This window comes from Nycticebus coucang, chromosome 17 (assembly GCF_027406575.1).
Source record: "Nycticebus coucang isolate mNycCou1 chromosome 17, mNycCou1.pri, whole genome shotgun sequence".
Classification (NCBI taxonomy): domain Eukaryota; kingdom Metazoa; phylum Chordata; class Mammalia; order Primates; family Lorisidae; genus Nycticebus; species Nycticebus coucang.
This window is the reverse complement of record NC_069796.1, coordinates 85956603-85977722: the sequence shown is the minus strand read 5'-3', so window position 1 is coordinate 85977722 and position 21120 is coordinate 85956603. Positions and strand designations below refer to the sequence as shown.

Here is a 21120-nt window from a genome sequence, read left to right as displayed (position 1 = left end):
GACTTGGCATTACATACCAAGGAAACCTGCATGCAGATATGAGGTTGCCCCTGCCCTCCCAATCCATCAAGGGGGCCACTGACTGCCCTGTGATGGCAAGAGAAGCCCCCCCCTTAGTCACCATGAGGCCAGCACTCAGCTGGGGGCACCTCCCAGATGGGGTCTCCCTGTCACTCTAACCACGACCGGGCTTAATGGGTATAATACAAGCCCAGGGCCCAGAGCAGCAGGGATGGGTCAGTTCAGCCCCGCCCAGGGCAGGGCCTTCCTGGTGCAGGGGCTGCTGCCATGGAAGGCAGGCTGGGCTAGGCTCACACACCCGTAAGCAGTGATGCTCTGACAATGGTGGCCCAGGGCGGACCCACTTTAGGGCATTTAGGCACAACAAGGTGATATTCTATAAAGTCAAAAATGCTAACCCATGTCTGTGTACCAGGAGAGGACAAGAGGTTTTGGGACTGCCTGGCTGCCTGGACTCAAGTCCAGCTCTGCCACCTGCTGTCAGGTGCCTGCTGGCCCAGGTGAGCGGCAGGAGGTGATGTGTGTAAGGTGTGGGGTGGGAGAACCTGCATTTGGTATTGACCTGGGTGAGCTTCAGAGTCACCTGCATTTCAGAGGAAGAGCTTATGGTACAATGAAGTATGAAAAAATAGAAAAACAGGCCTATGTATGACTCTGGAGCCTCCCACTGGGGAAATGAGGGAGGGATTTGAAAGAAGGTGGTTGGAGGTATAGGTGCACCTCTGTGCCGGCTGCCCTGGAGGTGAAGTGTAAATAGAAGAAAGCACCTTGGTGTGCACTGTTCAATTCCACCAAAGCATTCTGAACCCCCCTTAGGTGCTGTGGGAGCTGGGGAGGGAGCCCTGAGAGGCACAAGGATATTCCACCCTGTCCCTCGGTAGCAGCCAGGCAACCCCAGATCAAAGCCTTCCCAGTGCCCACCCCCTGCAGCCTCATCTACACCTGGCCTGCTCAGGAGGGGCTCCCCTGGCCCGTGAATAGCCATCACCATTCTAAGACCCTCTGGTCATCTGCCCCTTCCCCACAGTCCATCTGCCTGTCCCAGTATCCAGCCCCAGGTGGAGGAAGCTGCAGGGTGGTGTGGGCCTGTGCCTCGGGTGGGTGGGGTTTGATCCTGGGGCCGCAGGATTTATCTCAATGAACAAAGTATAGAAAAGTGCACGCATGTGTCATGTTCACACAGGGAACACGCCCACGTACCTTCCACCCAGGCCAAGAAACAGCACTGTCATATCTGGAATGCCCCCAAGTTGCCGTTTACTCTGCCTTCCAGATGACCACTCTGGGCCTCCTCTGGGGACAGTCCTGTGGAGGGGCCGTGGGCACCAGCCTCCTGGGCTCACTTCCCACCCTCCAGGTCTGAGCCCCAGTCTAGACATCAAGAGGCTGGGCCCAATTCCTCTCCGACTCCCTCAGTTTGGGAAGCGGCACAGGGTAGCACAGTGCAAGGCAGACTTCCTGGTGGAGATGGCGTTGATCAGTCCCCAGAAGGCGGAGGAAGGTATCCTGCGATGGTGCTAGGAGGAGGGCCAGGCAAAGCCCAGGTGGGGCAGGTTCTTGTACAAACACATGGGAACCTCACAGTAACTTCCAAAGCGGGTAGTAAGGCCTCCTCAGCTGGGGTGGGGGGTGGTGTTCAGGGCCACAGGCCCTCAGGGGCCTCGCTTACCTCCAGCACCCGCCCCGTGATGTACTTCTCACAACCCTCGCAGCGGATGCCAAACTTGGTGTGATAGTCAGCTTCGCAGTAGGGCAGCCCATCCCTGCAGTGAGACAGACAGTCAGGATGGGGCAGGGGTCACCCAAGGACAGAAAGGTGCTTCACCCCAGGGTCTGACAATTCTCCCCAACCAGAGGGTCTGCAACAAAGTGGGGACATGCCCCTCTCCTCCTGCTCCAGATAGCAATTTCAACAGGGAGGGTTCAGTGGGTGCTTCTAGGGCACCAGCCCCAGGGAAAAGGCCCTACAGGTCATCCCATTTTACAGACAGAGAAACTGAGGCAAGTAGAGGCAAGGCCACTTGCTCATGGGGGTGCATCTGAGAAATAAGAGATGTTTCCATAGACCTGGCTCTTCTTTCTGGTTCCTTCCATCCAGAGTTCAACATCTGGGGTATATTAGAAAAATGTGAGCCAGAAAGGGGTACAACAGGGCACCCACTTCAGGGACTGGACTCACAGATGACAAGAAGGTCAGGTGCAGGCAGGTGGGTTAGGCAGGTGTTTCCTGCTCCCAGGACACAGGGGTGGCAGAGGCCCTCTGGCCACATGTGAAGGCTCCCCAGCCTCCTGTGAGTAGGACGGCCACCGGAACGCATCTGCTCTCTCTGTGCACGTTCATGCCGTTACTGATGAGACAGTCATTCTGGGCCCTACCCGGGATCAAGCTGTCCACAAGCCGAGTCTCCACTAAATGAGCCTCGGGGAGGCGGGAATGCAAAGATTCAGAGCCTTTCATTTCCTATTAAGAAATGCATCTTACAAGGGTACATGTGAAATTTACTAGGTGTAGAATATAAATGTCTTAACACAATAACTAAGAAAATGCCGTGAAGGCTACGTTAACCAGTGTGATGAAAACATTTCAAATTGCATATAAAACCAGCACATTGTACTCATGATTGCATTAATGTACACAGCTATGACTTAATAAAAGAAAAAGAAAAGAAATCTGTGCAACAGGACAATGTCGCGTGATGAGGGAGTGGAGGTCAGAGCCCTGAGGTTTCCGGTTGGTGGGCCTTGTTCAGCAAACGGAGGTGCTGGCTGAATAGTGGTTAAGTAAACAGGCTTGAACTCAAAACGCCTCAAATGCCACATTCCAGCTGCATGACCCTGGGCTAGGCACTTAACATCTCTGAGCCTCAGCTTCTCCCTCGGTAAAATGGGAGGAGTTACAGCAAGCACTAAATAAGAGGTGGCGCCAGAGCCTGGCATGTGGCTGGCCCCTGCCCACAGGAGTGAGGCCACTGTCATTACCAACCAGGCCCAGCTGCACAGAGCAGGGCCCTGGCAACTCCAACGTATGCCCCTCCAGCACTGCCGAAGTCTCCTTGTTCTGATCTGGTTTGATTTGCACATAGCTGCCACTGTGAAGGATAGGACCCAAGCTAACTCCAGCAGGGGAGGGGCCCCGTATGGGGCTGGGGGCCCTCTCGGGCTGTGGCCTCTTTGAGAAGCCAGCTCTCAGGAGGGCGGCAGCCCTTCCTTCCACACCAGGGAGAAGATATAAACCAGGTCCTTAAAACCTACTTCCGAGGCCCCTGACCTGGGGCCCTCATTATAATCCACAAGTGAGTGCATCTGAAGCAAACCCAGGAGGTTAAAGACAACATCGCCATGGCAACATCAACGCCCTCATCCTCAGTCCCGGAACAGCTCCTGAGGCTGCTAAGGAACATGTGTGGTGAGGCTCAGCTACCAGCACTGCCTCCTGGGGGCTGGGTGCCCTGGTTTCACGTTCAATGCACCCACTCGGCTGCGGTGACAGAGGCCCGCCCCCTCCCCACCACCCCGGGAGCAAGCTCATCTGGGGTGGCAATTCGACCTAAAACGATCTCTTTGAGATAACTAGATTCCTGTGCTGTTGTGGGAAATAGCACAGAGAGGTCCACTCCAGCACTTTCTCCCAATGGTGACACCCCGCAGAGTTAGAGAACAGGGTTGACCAGGAAGTGATCGTGGGTTCCTCCAGGGACATTAGTCAGACTCAGTGTCCCAGGCACTCCGGTGCATGTGTGTGTGAATTTCATTCTTTGCAGTTTCATCACAGGACTTTTTTCAACTTGTCTAATTCCTGTGATAATTCTGATCCCTTGGGAGCATGAAGAACAAGTGTGGACTTCGGCAAAAGCTGTGGGAGTGCCTCTACCGCCCAGGAGGGAGCCCGAGGCCCTTTATAGTTCACTTGCTGAGTCACCCCTCACCTGTGCTCTTTGGGGGTGGCCTGCCCACATCCCTGATTTCCCAGGGATGCACCCAGCTCCTGACCTCAAGCTGCCCCTGTTGGAGGCCATGTTCTTCCCAGAAGGCTCCCCGCTGCCTCAGTACAACTTCACTCCTCCACCCCCCAAACCAGCCGCCATCCCAGCTGGACTGCACATCTGAGGGACACTGTGCCAGTGGGAGCTGTCCAGGGATCCCTCCACACTCCCCGGCAGAAGACAGAGCATGGTCACGGGGATTCCCTGCCAAGGACACAGGCCAGCCCCCTCTTTCTCGTGCCTGTTGTCAGCACCCGCTGATGCTGCTTTGCCTTCTGCAGACACTTTTGAGTGGCCTCGCAGGGAACAGGAGCCATGGCAGGAGCACTAGGACCGCCACCCCCAGAGGGAGGAAGCTCCAGTTGCTGGGGGCCTTGCAGCAGCACCCTCACGTACTTGCTGATGTATTCGGCATTGAGGAGCTTCCCACAGCTCTTGCACTTGAAACAGCCCAAATGCCAGTGCTTGTCCAAAGCCACCAGGGCCTGACCATTTTTGATCTCGGTGCCACAGCCACCGCAACCTGGAAGAAAGAACAGAACGCAGATGCCCTCACCATGGGTGGAGAGGTGTGGGGGACCTATGCCTGCACTCCAGGGCCTCATGGGCCACCTGGGGCACGGGAGGTGAGCTGGGGGGACAGGCACCTGCCCCCAGGAGAGGGAGAGGAAGGGCAGAGGAGACGGCAAATTGAGAGTGCCAGAAGGACCCTCTTATCCAGCAACCCACAAGAGCAGGTGGAAAACAAATTGTGAGGTTTGCTCCTGCATACATTGGGCACCCAGTGTGTGCATCCTGGGCTAGGAGCTAAAGAAACAGAGACCCCGTCTTCCAAAAGGTTAGAGTGAGCCCACAGCAGAGGTCTGTACTCAGACAGGAGTGCACTGGAGTGGGGGGCTGGCCCAGGGAGGGAAGGTCCAGGGAACCAGTGCTCTGACGACACTGGGTCTAACCGTGACCTGAGGGACCCCCCAGAGGAACATGTACTGCAGGGCAGGGGCCTGAGCCTCCAGGTCCCCTACCCGCCCACTTGGCCTCCGGGATTCCACCCTCTGCATCCAACAGCCAAGCCCACCTCTCTCTGCTGCCTTTCCCTGTTGTGGCCAGCACTCCCCACCCTGAGGCCCCATGGCTGCCCCCTTGTGCCCCGCCCCCAGCCGTGCTTACCCTGTCCGCCTGCCTCTGCATCCTGGGGACTCAGGCCTGTCCCTGCCCTGGGGAGCCGATCACCAGGGTCCCTCCAGCCCCTAAGAGGCTACAGAGGGGGCTTCACAGCCAGGGTCACATGTGCTCAAGACAGCAGGTGCCCCGCAGAGGGCGCAGCACAGGTAGGGAGAGCCAGGGAGAGTCTGGCACCTGGGCCTGCGCTTTAGAGTATGTGTGAACACACGTGTACCCATGTGCACACGCATGCAGCTATGTGTGTGTGTCACCGCAGTCTTCACATGATGTGTGTGTCTGTGGGTGAGGATGTATGTATGCAAGTGTGTGCCTGTGTGTGAGATGGTGTGTCTATGGGTGTGAGTGTGTCTGTGTGCCAGGGTGTGTGTGTGTGAGGGTGTGTCTGTGGGTGTGAGAGTGTGGCTGTGTGTGGTCTCTGTGAGGGCATGTCTGTGGATTTGTCTGTGTGTGAGAGTGTGTAGTAGATGTTGGTGTGCAGTGCGTGTGGTGTATGGCTATGTGTGCCAGGGTATGGCAAAGGCAGAGCCTTGGGACCTGGTGATGAGCAGAAACCAGGAGAGGGCGTCTGGCAGGCAGGCCCTGGTGCCCACTATCGGGCTCACCCACCAGCAGGGCCCCTGCCTGGCCCAGGTAAGCCTGCACCTGGGATAGAGAGGATGTGGCCCTGGGACCATCCTGGCCCCCACACTGGCTGGGTCACACTGAGCCTGTCCCTCCCCATGGGGCTGTGGCTGGGGCAGGCTCTCACTTGCACTTGGCCTGGCCTTGTGCCTCCCATCCTCGGTGAAAAGTGCGGGGCCAGTGAGGGGTCAGTTGTGCAGATACTGCGCTCAACGTGTGGCTCTGTTACTCTCTTTGGCAGAGATCAGAGTCATATTGTTTTTGAGAACAAAAAATGAACACCCACAAAGCTGCTGGTGGAGCTCCCTATCTCCTAGGCTTCCACATGCTCACGTTCTCTCTCCCAGGCTCTGGGAGCTGCCTGGGGGCGGTTTGCATTCTGAGATCGGGCCCTTTATTCACCTCTGTAGGCTGGGGCTCCAGAAACACTGGGTGGCAGGATGCATGACAAATGAGGACCAGGTGAGGGGCAGCCTCCAGCCCGAGTCCAGGAAGCACCAGCGCCTTCACTCCTGACCACCCCCCCAACCCCATGTCCCCATGTGAGATGAGATGGCCACTGGGCCCAGCTCTGCCCCTCAGCTCTCTCACTCACTCCTGGGACAACCACAGTAGCATTTTGTCAACTCTACGTCCTCTATGGGGGCAATCTTGCTCCCTAGGGGACATCTGGCAATGTCTGGAAACCGGAAACCCCTATGCTTGTCACAACCTGGGGAGAGGGGGTGGGGCCACCACCACCAAACACCTGGATGGTGGATGCAGGGCACCAAACACCCCACAGGGCATAGCCCCACAACCAAGAGTGATCTGGCTCCAAATGTCAACAGCACTGAGGTTGAGAACCCCCACTCTGAGCCTTGGTTTGTGTCACTGTTGGCAGGTACACCAAGGCAGCATGCCACACCAGGCTGGGTGATGACCCAAGGACAGTGGACAAATTCCAGCTCTGTTTCCCATCCACTGTGTGACCGTGGGCCAGTCATGTCACCTCTCTGGGCCCTTGTTAAATGAGGATCAGAAGAGCACCGGCCTCCTAGAGAGCCTGATAAATGTGAGAACACTGGTGGTGACAGCTCCACAGTGCATCAGCCCAGCTCTGCCAAGGTTACCTTTATTGGAGCCCAGTCCTTCCCTCTGCATGGTAACCGGGGCTGGCTCTCCACCCCCTAACTCCTACCGAACTGGGGGGCTCCCTCCCTTGCCTACGCCTGACCTTGCTCTCCCAGAGACAGGAGGGATATGGACCTCACACCTGCCCTCTTCTTCCATCGATTCGAGGCGGAAGCATCACTAAGAGAGAGCGTGAGCATGGAGATAGAAGAGCAAGGTGCAAAAAGGGATGTTGTCATGGAAACCACACTCCACACTTTCTAACACATCTGGAGCTCGGCACAGCTTTGCCTGGTTGCTGACGACAGCACAGGGTCTTATGTGGCGAAAGTGGGCAGCCAACATGTGAGCAGCAGCACACCGCCAACAGAGGTGAGGAGGCTGAGGGGGGCCCCAGGTAAGCTGTCCACTGGTCCATGCACCCCAGGCCTGGCTCTCTTCCCCAGCATGACCCTTCTAGAAACTTCCGGTTTCCTGTTTCCCCTAAAGTGCCCCCTTTTCCGGAAGACACGGTCATGGGGGTCGAGCCCCAGTACTGCCTTTAACTCTTGTGGGACCAGGACATGCAGGAAGCCCCCACAGCCCCAGGGAGAAGCTTGCAGGATGGGGGTGTGGGGCCGGACCCCCTGAAGTGCCCCAGGTTTAACCAGGGTGAAGGGAGTTGGGGAAAGACTCAGATTCTCAATCCAATCTGAGATTGGGTTTTGGAATCGAGGAATCTGATGGTGTTCCAAAACTTGAAAATGACTGAAAATTCATGAATTTGGCGTGAGATTTCGTCTGGGAGCCTTTGCTGAGCAAGAAGAGCTGAGAGCAGCTGCTGGGGAAGACGACATACGGACAAGTTCAGCTCTAGCTCACCAAGAGTTCTGGCTAGACGAGGGCTGCAGGCCCATGTCATGGGTCAAGGGCAGGGAAGGTGCTAGGGGTGCTGGGGGCTGGCTCCTCTTTTCATGGTGCAGCCCCACATGGGAGGGGGCTCGCTGGGTTTGGGAGGGAGCTTTGGGTCCTTTCACCACCCTTTTGGCACCTGGGCATACTCAAGTGAGAAGAAACCACAGGGGCTCCAAGTGCCACGGCCCAGGTGGTAAAGCTGTCACCGTCCTTGGGCTGGGACTTCAGGTCTACACATATCTTTTCTTGCCCCTCTATCCCTGACTCTGGTGGGGCCTCCCCAGGTTCCAGCTCTGGGTGGGATACCCTCATGCCAGGCCTGGCAAGGCCCTAGCCAGTGGAGCCAGCAGGTACCCAAGCCTCAGAACTGGCCACAGGGGCTTCTCAGCAGGGACAGAGCAGCCCCCAGACCAAGCCTTGTCTCTCCCACCTCCAGGCTGCCCCTCCAGGTGATCACCCACACCCCTGAAGACCCCACTCCCATATCAAAGGCCTGGAGCAAGACTACATCTTGCCACAGTGGCGAGTGCTCAGAACTCCCCCCTGGTCAACATAGCACTTGGCCTCTCCAAAGGCCACCCTGTGACTGATGCCTGGTAACCAGCTCCCAACCAGCAACGGGCTCAGAGCTAGAGAGCCAGAAGGAGCTGGAGGGGAGAAGTGGGGGCCCCATGGGGAAGAACAGAACTTCAGAGATGAGAGGACTCTGCCCAATGCAGTGGGGAGGCTTGGGCATGTAGGGTGCTGGGTGTGTTCTCCTGGAAAGGAAGCTCATGTGGCCCAGCCCGAAGCATTTCTATTTTTTTTATTTAATTTTAATTTTTTTTTTTTTTTTGTTAAATCACAGCTGTGTACATTAGTGCAATCAAGGGGTACAATGTGCTGGTTTCATATACAATCTGAACCCGAAGCATTTCTTGTTACTAAGCCATGGATGGGCTCAGGGCAGCTCAGGGCCAAGCCAGAGCTCTACGTAAATAGCCAGCCACTTCCCCAGGGAGGATAGCCCACACAGGCAGCTAACTGAGGCTACCCTGCTGCGGAAGGGCTGTGTTCTCTCACCCAGGCCCTCGTTCTCAGGACTGACTCGGCACTCCTTTGCTCTGTGACCTTCTGTGGCTCCTCTTTGCCTCCAGGAGACACTGGGAACTCTACGACATGGCTTTGGAAGTTTGCCCCATCGGGTTTCCAGTTTTCTGGTATCATTCCTTTTCTCCATCCTACACAGAAGTCCTATTGTCCCCTCACCCAGGACTAGTGGGTGTCCCCAGCACATGCCATACTTTTCCAGTCTCTGAACCCTGTTCTCACCTGCAGCGCCCTCCCTCCCATGCCCACCTACTCAGTATTTAATCTAAGTCTGAAGTGTCAGAACAACGGCCACCTCCTGGGATGGCCATTGGTTGCTGCTTTGGAGTTGAAAGGTCTTGGCCCAAACCCCAAGCACACGGAGGGTCCTGGCTAGATGAGGGCTGCAGGCCCTACACTGCCTGATGGACACTGGGCACCCACCCTGCCCACCAGACTTAGGGCACTTTGGTGCCTATAGAAGAAAAGAGCTCCCAGTTACCCAGAAGCTATTCTAGAGGCAAAAGGAGGGAAGGGTGGGAATCTGTAGACATCAACACAGGAGTCAAGGGCTGGTGATTTGTGTTAATGTTTCTAAGCACAGAAAAGGTCCTGAGCTCAGGATTCTCACCATGGGCTGGGAGTAGGAGCAGGTTACCTCTTAGACCACCAAGGGATCAGGGGAGCGTTTGTTCTTTGAAAATGCAGATTTGTTATTTATTTACTTACTTACTTTTAAAAATAAGAGATTACAAAAGATTTGATATTTTTTCTTTTGAGATAGCGTCTCACTATGTCGAACCCAGTAGAGTGCTGTGGCGTTACAGCTCACAGCAACCTCCAACTCTTGGGCTTAAGCAATTCTCTTGCCTCAGCCTCCCAAGAAGCTGGGACTACAGGTGCCTGCCACAGTGCCCAGCTATTTTTTTGGTTGTAGTTGCCATTGTTGTTTGGCAGGTCCAGGCTGAGTTTGAACCTGCCAGCTCTCATATACGTGGCTGGCGCCCTAGCCGCTGAGCTACAGGCACCAAGCCAAGATTTGATATTTTTAAATAAATTTATGTTTGGAAGGGGCTACGGCTTTTTACCAAGAATTTTTTTTAAATCTCAATGATGATTCTGGGGTCCATCATGTTTCCCTTTTTACTTTGGCTGCCAGGAAGCTCAGGACAAACTGTATAAAACTAATACTCCTTCCCCTTTTTAAATTTTGCTCTAGATTACTATTTGGTATTTATTCATAATAGTACTATTGTTTGTGAAGCAAATTCTCAAAAGTTCGATCAATCCAGGCTTGAGCTGGAGAGAAAAGTTTGAATGGAGGACTCTCCTAGCAAGCCCTGAGGCAGACTCACCACCTGGTGCTCCTGTGAGCTTTGCCTCCCCAAAGGATAGAGGCGTCTCTTCATCTCACAGAGTAAAATGATCACCAGCCCCCAGGGAGGCTGATGGTAGAGTCAGTCAAGGTAGAGACTTCAACACGGCAGACAGGTGGGAGAAACAAGGTGTTTGATACGGAGAGGAAATTAACTGCAGGCAGGGGCTGGTTCTAGAAATAAATAGAATCATCCTCTTTCCCAATACACACGGCCCTGCTTCTGGGGACACCACAGCGACCACAGCACTCAGGGTGGGCTCTGAAAATGCTGCTGTGCAGTGGCACCTGGGAGCAGCAGGCCCATGTGCTGGGCTCATCCCCAGTGCCTCATCCTCTCTCTCGTTCCCACCTTGCTGTTACTTGGCCCAATACCCACGAACCCCTGACTCTCCAGCAGGCCTTTGTTCTTTTACAGTGACAGCCTCCTGCTTTCTCATGCAGGAGGGCTACACGGGGTTGGGGCATAGCCTGTGCAAAGGCCTGGTGGCAGGACAGCCCCAGACGCTTCTGCTCCTGGCCCCCTTCCTCGTGTTTATCCGTAGCTCTTCATTGCAACCACCTCTGCTTTGAGTCCCAGATTGTCAGGCCCCGGGCCCTGCAGAGGCCACCCCACCGTGCCACTCAGCAACCCCTCCCCCAAGTGTCCACTTACTCCGGAGGCCCTGGGACAGGTGTGCACTGCTGCCCACCGACGTGGGCAGGGAGCACTTCTGGCACATACACTCCTTCCCGTTGAAGGTCACTCGGTCCCCGGGTGGAAAAGGCAGCCTGAAACAAGAGAGCCTATTAAGAGCGCTGCCCACCTTCCGGCCCTTCTCACTGTGGAGAGCCCTACCCCAAGGCCACACCCCAAGAGCCTTGCCAAGATGCTGCTTCAGGCCCAGGATGCAGGGCCTCCTTGCCAGGCACTGCCATGTCCCTGCTGCGGGATCACACGTACTCAGTCACTGACATCTGAGCCTTAGATTCCTTATCTGTATAAATTGGCAGCATCGGCAGGATCGCAGTGCTTGAGGCTGTGGTGAGGACCCACTGACGGGCAGCCAAGAGCCTGGCACACAGCAATCAGCCTGGCTGCCTGGACCACTGACCTCCCCCAACGCACCTGCCGTCTCTGCCCACACCAGGAGGCTTTGTCCATGCCAGCTCAATAATGATGGTAATAGCTACCACCGACCCAGTATCGACTGGGTGCCCGGTACCAGGCACGATGACGGACATCTTATCTAACTTTAGGACATTTGTCTAAGTTGGTCTGTGCTTCGTATTTTCTCTATAGGTGAGAAACTGAAGTTCAGAGAGGATAGTTAACTTTTCCAAAGACATACAGCTGACATGTCTGTCAGAACCAGAGTCAAACCAACACTTATCTGGCTCCAAAGGCCCGTGATTTACCTACTTAGACCTAGTCTAAGGAGACAGTGTCATGAAAAGCACATCTTGTAGATGTCAAGGGACTATATGATCAGATCCTGTCTTTAATTAAAATTCTGGTATTTTGTTCAAAATGGATTATTTTGCATTTGTTTCCATTTTTAAAACAACTGCATTAAAATATCATTTACCTTCATTACTGAGTTTTTGGCGCCCACTTAAATTCCGGATCAAAGTAAGTGCCTAGAGGGAGATTGGGTGGGGACTAGGAGAAACTGACTCCCACCCCACAGTTCTAAGGACCTCTCCCCGAGACTGAATAGCTCAGGTAGCTTTTGCCCTTCAAACCAAGGCCAGGCCTCCTGCCAACCAGGGCCAGAAGCACAGCCTGAGTCATGTCTGTCTTTGACATCTATTGCCACTGAGCTGCCGGCAGCCCACTGGGCCACTTCCTTCAAAACTCAGCCTGGCTAGAGAGCCTGGCACCTCAGTGGGCAGAACCCTGTAGAGGTGTTGGACCAGGACGTGTCCCTTAAGCCCCCTGCTTAAACGCTACCTTGGGCTTCTAGATCCTGGCACTCAATAAATAATGAATTCATTGTTGAATGAATGAATGAATAAGCAAAGGACTAAAGCTCCCCTGGGGGGGTGAGGAGCTCAGCCTACTCTTCTGTGCAGGGCTGTGCCCCACCACCCTGCTCGGATGGGCCTGCCTCCGTCGCACCGCCGACAGCCAGAGGAGCATTTCTTGAACACGCATCTGTTGGGCCTCCTCTGATAAAGCCCGGCTATTAGCCCTGCACTGTGTGGGGTTGGCATTCAGGGTTCATGCAGCAGGTGTGCTCTCTGGCTCCTAATCGGCCAGTCCCTGCTCTTGGTGACCCTTGGTCCTGGATGGTCCCGCAGTCCTCGCACCTGTCCGCTGCCTGGGGCCTGTGCAGCCTGCTGAGGCCTCGTGCCTGGTCATCTGCCTTAGTGTTGGGGTCTGCTTCTCCCATCTCAGTGTCTGGCAGCCTCTCTGCTGATGGTGGGCCTTGGGGCAGAGTGGGAGTCCCCCCATGCCTGGATGTGCTCTGAGGGAATCTCTGGTTGCATAACCCAGAGCAACTTACTCAACCTCTCTGAACTCCAGTTTCTCACGTGTAACATGGGGCCAGTAACACCTGCATCTCGGGGCTGACATCTATTCAGTCATCCACTGGGCTTGCTGCATGACAAGCTTTAGTGCACTGCTGGACCTGGGCATGGGGAGCTCCGTAAATGATAGCTGTTATCTTATTTATTCAGCTTTATTGAGGTGTATCTGGACAAATCTATACACTCATGTAACCACCAGCACAATCAAAACATAGAACATTCTGTCCACCACAGAAAGTCCCCTGTGGCTGTTTACGGTCACCCCTGCCTACAACTCCCAGACACAGGCACCATGATCTCCTCTGTCACTGAGGATTGGATTTCTCTCTTTGGGGACTGCATATTAATGGAACCGTGTTGCATGGAGTCTCCGGTGTCTAGTTCAGCAACATGTGTCTGAGATTCACCCAGGCTGCTACACATATCCATAGTTCCTTGCCTTTTATGGCTGTGGACAAACCACAGAAAAGTATTCTACCCACCTGTTGAAGGTCATTTGGGTTGTTCCCAGCTTGGGGTTGTTATACATAAAACTGTTAAAAAAAGTTTGTCAACAAATCTTTTCTGGGTACTTATGCTTTCATTTCTTTTAGGGAAATACTTAACAGTGGGATTCCTGCCAGGTGTGGTGGCTCGCACCTGTAATCCTAGCACTCTGGGAGGCCAAGGCAAGTGGATTGCTTGAGCTCAGGAGTTCAAGACCAGCCTAAGCAAGAGTGAGACCCCATCTCTACTAAAAATGGAAAAACTACCTGGGCGTTGTGGTGGGCGCCAGTAGTCCCAGCTACTTGGGAGGCTGAGGCAAGAGGATGTCTTGAGCCCAAGAGTTTGAGGTTGCTGTGAGCTATGACGCCACCATAGGAGCTGTACCAGCTTGCATTAATGACAATGTCTGAAAATTCCTTTTGCTTTATATCCTCACCAACACTTGTCATTATCCATCTTTGTGGTTTTAGCCACCCTAATGGCTGTAGAATGGCGTTTCACTGTGATTGGATCACGTTCCCCTGATGACCAGCAATGTGCAGCACTGTATTTATTGGTCATTAATATACATTCCTTAGTGAAATATCTGTTAAACTCTTTTTTAAAAAATATTGAGTGATAATAATAATAATGCAAAAAAAGTAACATTCACATTGTCAGATAAAAATATTTCTATGATGACTCTGAGGTTCAGTATGGAGTCATCAGTTAACTTCTTTTTTTCCCGAAGTCTCAAAAAATAGACAACTAATATTTATAAATAAAAATAGAAGATAATTTCAAAAAACAGATCATGCCAAATCTTACAGATAATAGAAAAAGAAGAAATACTTCAATATTATTCTACTTCATCTGGATGCACCTGATATTAAAATTAGAAAAAATATATTATTATAAAGGGAAATTACAAACATATTTCACTTATAAATGAGAATGTAATATCCTAAACAACATATTAACAAGTTGAATTAAAAATTATTGTTCAAATAATGTACTTTGGTCAAAATTAAATCCAATTTATGTGAGAATTAGTCCCTATTTTCTTTTCTTTTTTTTTCCTTTTCCTTTCCCCCACCCCCTCCCTCCTCTCTCTGTCTGCTCTCCCCTTCCCCCACCCTCACCGTGTCATTAATTGTCATTAATTGTCTTCGTATCAAAGTTGAATACATAGGATTCATGCTTCTCCATTCCTCTGATGCTTCTCTAAGAATAATGTGTTCCGCCTCCATCCAGGTTAATACAAATGCTGCAAAATCTTCATTTTTTTAAATGGCTGAATAGTATTCCATGGTATACAGATACCACAGCTTGCTGATCCATTCCTGGGTTAAGGGGCATTTGGGCTGTTTCCATATTCCATATCTGTTAAACTCTTTTGCTCATTTTTATCAGTTTGTTTTTTGTTCTGCCTCTTATTGAGTTATACAAATTCTTTGTCTATGTCGTCCTCCATCAGACGTGTGTATCCTAACTACTCCCCGCCAGCTGGGGGTTTGCTTTCGCATTGGTCCATTTTGTGTTTCCTTCAACTCAAAGACTTTCTGGAACTTTATTACAGTGCAGCTCTGCTGGCAACAAATTGTCTTAGCTTTTGTGTGTTATTTTTCTGTAACAGCTTTTAGGTTTTATTTATAATGTGCAATTTGTCAGGTTTTAGTGTGTGTTTATTGTTGTGCAACCACCACCAGAATCAATTTTATTTTTTGATTATTTATTTATTTATGTATTTATTTGAGACAGAGTGTCACCATGTTGCCCTTGGTAGAGTGACACGGGCGCAGCTCACAGCAACCTCAAACTCTTGGGCTTCCGCGATTCTCCTGCCTCAGCCTCCCAAGTAGCTGGGACTACAGGCGCCCGCCACAACGCCCGGCTATTTTTAGTTGCAGTTGTCATTGTTGTTTAGCAGGTCCAGGCTGGGCTTGAACCCGCCAGCCTCGCTGTATGTGGCCAGCACCCTACTCACTGAGCTACTGGCACCGAGCCCAAAATCAATTTTAGAACATATTTTTCACCCACAAAAGAAACCCACCCCCGTTAGCAGTCAGTCTTGCCTCCACTTTTGGAAGATTTCTTCCTTTTTTTTTTTTTTTTTGCAGTTTTTGGCCGGGGCTGGGTTTGAACCCACCACCTCTGATATACACAGCCAGCACCCTACTCCTTTGAGCCACAGGCGCCGCCCTTCCCTTTGTTTTTTTGGCTTGGCATAAAACTATTTAATAGCTGTTTTTCTTCCAGTACTTTAAAGATGTTGTTCCATTGTTTCCTGGCAGGCACAGTTCCTGATGAGAAGTCATTACTCTGTGCTTCATATTTTTTTTTTCATCTTGCTGGTTTTAAGATTTTTTTTAATCACTGATTTTCAGCAACTTGATTATGACGGATGATATGTTTCGGATGTTTGACCACTCCAAATCTCATGTCAAAATGTCAAAATCTGATCCCCAGAGTGAGAGGTAGGGCCTTGTGGGAGGAGTTTGGATCCTGGCAGGGGGAGGGATCCCCATGAATGGCTTGGTGCCCTCCCTCCATAATGAACAAGTTCTCCCTTTATTACTTCACAGGAGAGAGGTGTGTGTAAAAAAGCCCATCACAATCTCTTCTTTCCTGTCTTCCATGTGACACACCTGCTCCCCCTTCACCTTCTGCTCCCTGAAGCCCCCACCAGAAGCAGATGCTGGCGCCATGCTTCTTGTACAACCTGCAGAGCCAAGAGCCCAAAAACTCTTTTTCCAAAGAAAAGAAAAAAACTAAATTACCAAGCATGAGCTATTTCCTTTATATGGACTATAACACAAAATGGATGAATACAGTGGAGTTGGTAGGGTTTTGTTTTGTATTTATTCTGCTTGAGTTTTGTTGAAATTGTTGGATCCATGGGTTTATGGTTTTCATCAAGTCTGGAAAAATTTCAGCCATTATTTCTTCAAATATTTTTGAGCCTTCCCCCAACCTAGACAGATAGATCTATAGCTACAGATTGCCGAGGCACGCTTCGTGTTTTTAAGTCTTTTTGGTCTCTCTTTGCTCAAGTTCAAAAGGTTTCCATGGCTATGTCTGATCTTTTGCAATACCCAAGGTACTGTGAATTTCTTCCAGGGAATTTTCCATTTTAGGAATTATATTCTTCATTTCTAGAATTGGTTTCTTTTTAGATCTTCCATAACACTCCCCCACTCAGTTCATGTTTCCTTTAAATACGGAAACATACTGACAATAGCCATTTTATAGTCATTGTCTGCTCATTTCACCATTGCTATGAATCTGGATTTAGTGCTATTGACAGCTCTTCCGGCTTTGAGTCACATTTTCCACCATCTTTTTATGCCTAGTAATTTTTAATTGGATGTTATATATTATCAACCTTACAGTGTTAAATGCTGGAGTTTTTTATCTTCCTGTGAAAAGTGTTGGGCTTTGCTCTGGCAGGCAGGTGGTTTACGTGCAGGCCAACATGATCTTTCAGAGGCTTGCTTTTGTACTTTGCTAGGGCACGGTTACTGCAGCTTTCACTCTAGGGTTGCTTTAGTCTTGTTAATGTGGCAGGACCCTTTCGGTGTGCCTCTTTCATGTTCAGCAAGGAATCTCCTCTCTGGTCAGAACTCAAGTGTTTCCAAACCTTATGTCACAGCAACCCCGTCAGCGGTGCCCTATCTCATGAAGTGTCCTCTGTGTCTGTACTCAGAGCGCCCGTGTGGGTCTCTGGAGCTCGCGTCCTGTGCTTCTCTGCCTTCCCAACCTCTGAACTTGAGAGGCCGCCACGTGCTGGTGGGGCTCCCCTCCCTGCACTAGCCTTCAAGACATCGCCTCCAGTCAGAAAGCTGGGGTGATCCTAGGCTCCTTTTGCTGCCGCCTTCTCTTTGCCCTGAGCTGCCTGTACTCTGCAGTCTGGAAACAGTTGTTTCTCGTATTTTATCCAGTTTTCTAGTTGTTTATGGTGGGTAGATAAGTCCAGTTACTCCAACATAACCAGAGCCATCAATTATTATTTTTAAAATACTGGCTTATCCAGAGGTGATCTCTTGAACCAGCTGTGAGCATGTCAACCACCATCTCTAAGCTACGTCCACACAAAGATCAAACGTTCAGATAATCCCTGGGAAAACTCTGACCAAGTCACACGGCAGCGACACACAGGGACTCTCCCATCAGAAATGTCCCTTGTCATTGCCACCCCCTCTCCACAGCATCCTCTGACAAAAGGTTCCATTTCTGTCTTGGGCACATGCTGTAACGACGTAGGACTGCTTTGGAAACAACATTGAAAAAGTCCCCTGCAAGCTGGGTGTGGTGAGACAGGGAGAACAGAACAGAAAATCAACTCTGTTTTATTTTTTTTAGTCTTTGTTTTCTAGAAATGGAACATTTCCCTCGGAAGGAGTGAGTTGGATGCTGTGGAGGGGGAGGGAGGGACCAAGCACATGGGAAGGTGCCTGCTGGCCTCCTGCCCAGTCCCTCCCCAGCAGTCATGATGCTGGGCACTGGGGACCAGGGCAATCAGGCAGCCTCTGGGCAGTCCCTGTGATGCCCCACAGAATGCTAGAAGAGGGCCAGGGCTGCGGGAGGAGGGAGGCCAGGCCCCACTCACCGGCAGACTGCACACACGAAGCAGTCGGGGTGGTAGGTCTTGCCTAGTGCGGACACCACCTCGCCCTCGATGAACCGGTCACAGCTGAAGCAGCGGGTGCCGTAGAGCCGCTGATAGTCCTGGGTGCAGATGTACTCGCCCTGCCGCACGAAGAAGCCACCCTCGGCCAGGTCGCAGCCGCAAGCTGGGGAGAGGAGAGCGAGGTGGTGTTAGCAGTGGCGATGACCGTCTCTGCAGCCCCCAGTCCTAGGGGGAACCCCCTCCACACAGACGCCCCACCTGACACCGGCCTCGAGGCCTCAGCACAAAGTCTAGGGCCTCACTCAATATTTGGAGGTCCGGACTCCACAGACAGGCTTCAGCCTCTGCCCTCAGCCTGGAGTGGAATAGACTTCTGTTGTGGCAGATTTTGGAAAAGAGCAGGGCCCAGGATGAGAACCAGGCTTCCTGGAGGAGCCAGCTCCCACCCTCACTGGGTGCTCTGCAAGCCTCCTTGACCCCACCAGGTTGCCCCACGACCCCCTCCCTGGCTCAGGGGAGCTGTCTCCAGCACCAGATGTATCAGATCAGGAGGGAAGTTAAACCCCAAGGACCTGCTATGTGCCAGATCCCAGGAGAGGACAGTCGAAGTCCCTGTGGTCGGTGGCCCAGTCCCAAAATGCCTCCCACAATCTTTTAGCCTTCACATCCTCACAGACCTTGACCACGATGTGGACAAGTCCAGATGCTCCACAGGCTAGAGCCTGAGGATACCTGAGTGTCAGTCTTTATTGTCCCTTGCCCCCAGTACACACCTCCTCCCTGGAGTCACATGGAGGGGCCGAGGGAACTCTGCCAGACAGGGAATGAGGCACCCACCCTTGGGACTTCCTGCCAGCTGCTGCTGGCTCAGAGGCCCTGAGCTGGTGTCTAGGACACATGCATGTTCTCCCCATCTGCTCCCCTCCCTCCGTGGCATGTGGGAGCCACGCACAGCTTCAGAGAGAGCAGCCTGTGGCCCATACTGGCTAGCTGTGGCCTTTCCCTGCTGGAGGGACAGAGGAAGCCCCTGTAGTCTCAGCCCTCCTGACATGGCCACCTGGTCAGCCTGGGGTTCTGACAGGGCAGAGTAACTCATAACCCCCAAGCCAGAGTTTTGAAAACCTAGGTAGCCCTCCTATGCGTTAAAGCTGACACCTGAAATTTATAAACGCTGTAGTTTCTGCATAAGGTACATATGGAGACCTTTAAGTTTAATTTTTCCATTTTCCTTTTGAAAGCAGCGAGTGGATTGTTGATGACAAAGTGAGACCACCAATGTCCATGTCCATGTACAAAACTTCTTGATCAAGCTCTTGATAATCAGTTACAGCCACCACTGCAGCTGGACAGCCTTCCTTCCCAGGGCTGAGTCATCTCCACTCCTCCAAGGAGGTGTCCACTCTCCCTATGGGTTAGACACAAAGCCAGGCAGTTGACAGCCAGCCCCTCATCTAGAAAACAGGATCTGCTTCAAAGGTGTAGATGGCCACCCAGATGAGCCCCCTATGAGCTTCTGCTGGCCCACCATCCAGGATGTCATGGCTAGTCCCAAGAGGCCTCAAGCCCGCTCCAAGCTGGTGCTGAATTCACCTCAATACCCTGTCTGAGGCTGAGCAAATGCATCCCGACTCAGGAAGAACAGACTATCTGGGGTCTTACTTAGGTGAGTTATAGTAGTTTTACATAAACACCATCTATAGCAAGACAGCACCCAAGAGGTGAGAGGGCTTGTGGCACTTAAGGCTCTGGACTCAGCTAGTTTTCTATTCTTCATAAAGATGCGATGATATTAGCTATTCCTTGGAAGAGAAACGGATGGCAGTGTTTGTGATGCCCCATTAAAGTGATGTGAGTCTGTCACAGAGCCTGAGGGGAGGGAGCCGGACAGCCGCCCAGCTGGGTCCTCCTGCTCTCTGGGAGACAACCGGTCAGAGTCCAGCCGCCCTGAGCATGCTGAGGTCACTGCAAAGCAGATAAAACCTGGACTGCTGCCTCTCAGAAGAAAAAGTCCACATTCTCCAGGAATTTTCGAAATCCATATCAAAACAAGACATTGTTATTTTATTACATTTTGCAATATATCAAATTAGCAAAAACACCAGTGGGGGGACAGCAGAGCAGGTGTGGGTGGTGACAGTGAATGCTGTCTTTCAGGCACACACTGGTGTCATTTACGAGAAATAGGACAGGGTGGGGAATGGTATCACTTTCTGGAATAACCCTTGGTACTGATGCTAAAGAATGTGGAAACTGCACCTGCCCTTTGACTTATGTCCCCTCCCGGGATCTATCCCAAGGAAATGACCATGAATATCCACAGAAGTTCAGTCCAAGTATGTTCCTGCAGCAGCCCTACAGGATAGTGCCGTGAGTACACGCCGGGCTTTAGAGTCAGGCAGGCCGGATTTAACCCTACGGGATAGTGCCGTGAGTACACGCCGGGCTTTAGAGTCAGGCAGGCTGGGTTTAACCCTACGGGATAGTGCCGTGAGTACACGCCGGGCTTTAGAGTCAGGCAGGCCGGGTTTAAATCCGCACTCCCACTTCTTCCCAGCTGTGTAACCTTGGGTAAGTCACTTAACCTCTCTGAACCCTGGAGTCCTCACCTGTGAAATGAAGTTAACAATACTGAGCTCGCATGGTTGTTGTAAGAAATAAACGGGATATAAAAAGCTGATAAGAGACTGGGTGTGGGGGCTCACACCTGTAATCCTGGCACTCTGGGAGGCCAAGGTGGGCAGATTGCTTGATCTCAGGAGTGTGAGACCAGCCTGAGCAACAAAGAGACCCCTTCTCTACTAAACATGGAAAAACTAGCCAAGCATGGTGGCAGGCACCTGTAGTGTCAGCTACCCAGAAGGCTGAGGGAAGACGATCGCTTGGGCCCAGGAGTTTGAGGTTGCTGTGAGCTATGATGCCATAGCACTCTACCCAGGGTGACAAAGTAAGACTCTGTCTCAAAAAAAAAGGCGGTGCCTGTTGCTCAAAGGAGTAGGGTGCTGGCCCCATATACCAGAGGTGGCAGGTTCAAACCTGGCCCCAGCCAAAAACTGCAAAAAAAAAAAAAAAAAGCTGATTAGCTGGAAATGATTTAAATGTCTGGTAAAATGGAGGAATGATCACTAAGTTTATTGCAGGCCGTGCATTTGAAAGGAATTTGGGAAGGTGTTGACATGAATGTTGAAGAATTTATATGATGGGGAAACAGCTTACGCAGTCATGTGAAGTAATAAATTAGGATACAAAATTAGGTA

The 21120-nt window shown here is 51.8% G+C and overlaps 1 protein-coding gene across 9 annotated transcripts in view; it reads right to left on the bottom strand.

Moving 5' to 3' along the window:
• The window catches only part of ABLIM2 (actin binding LIM protein family member 2), a 185129-nt gene that overhangs the window by 89493 nt on the left and 74516 nt on the right, over nt 1-21120 (bottom strand). For all 9 annotated transcript variants that reach the window (XR_008375159.1, XR_008375161.1, XR_008375162.1 and 6 more), the window contains exons 3-6: nt 17846-18029; nt 10913-11028; nt 4401-4527; nt 1691-1784 (exon numbers count right to left, since the gene is read on the bottom strand). Coding sequence is in view for 4 of the 9 variants with exons in the window: in XM_053566083.1 (XP_053422058.1) it covers nt 1691-1784; nt 4401-4527; nt 10913-11028; nt 17846-18029 (521 nt within the window). In the remaining 5 variants the exon portion in view is untranslated. The remainder of the gene's footprint in view (nt 1-1690; nt 1785-4400; nt 4528-10912; nt 11029-17845; nt 18030-21120) is intronic.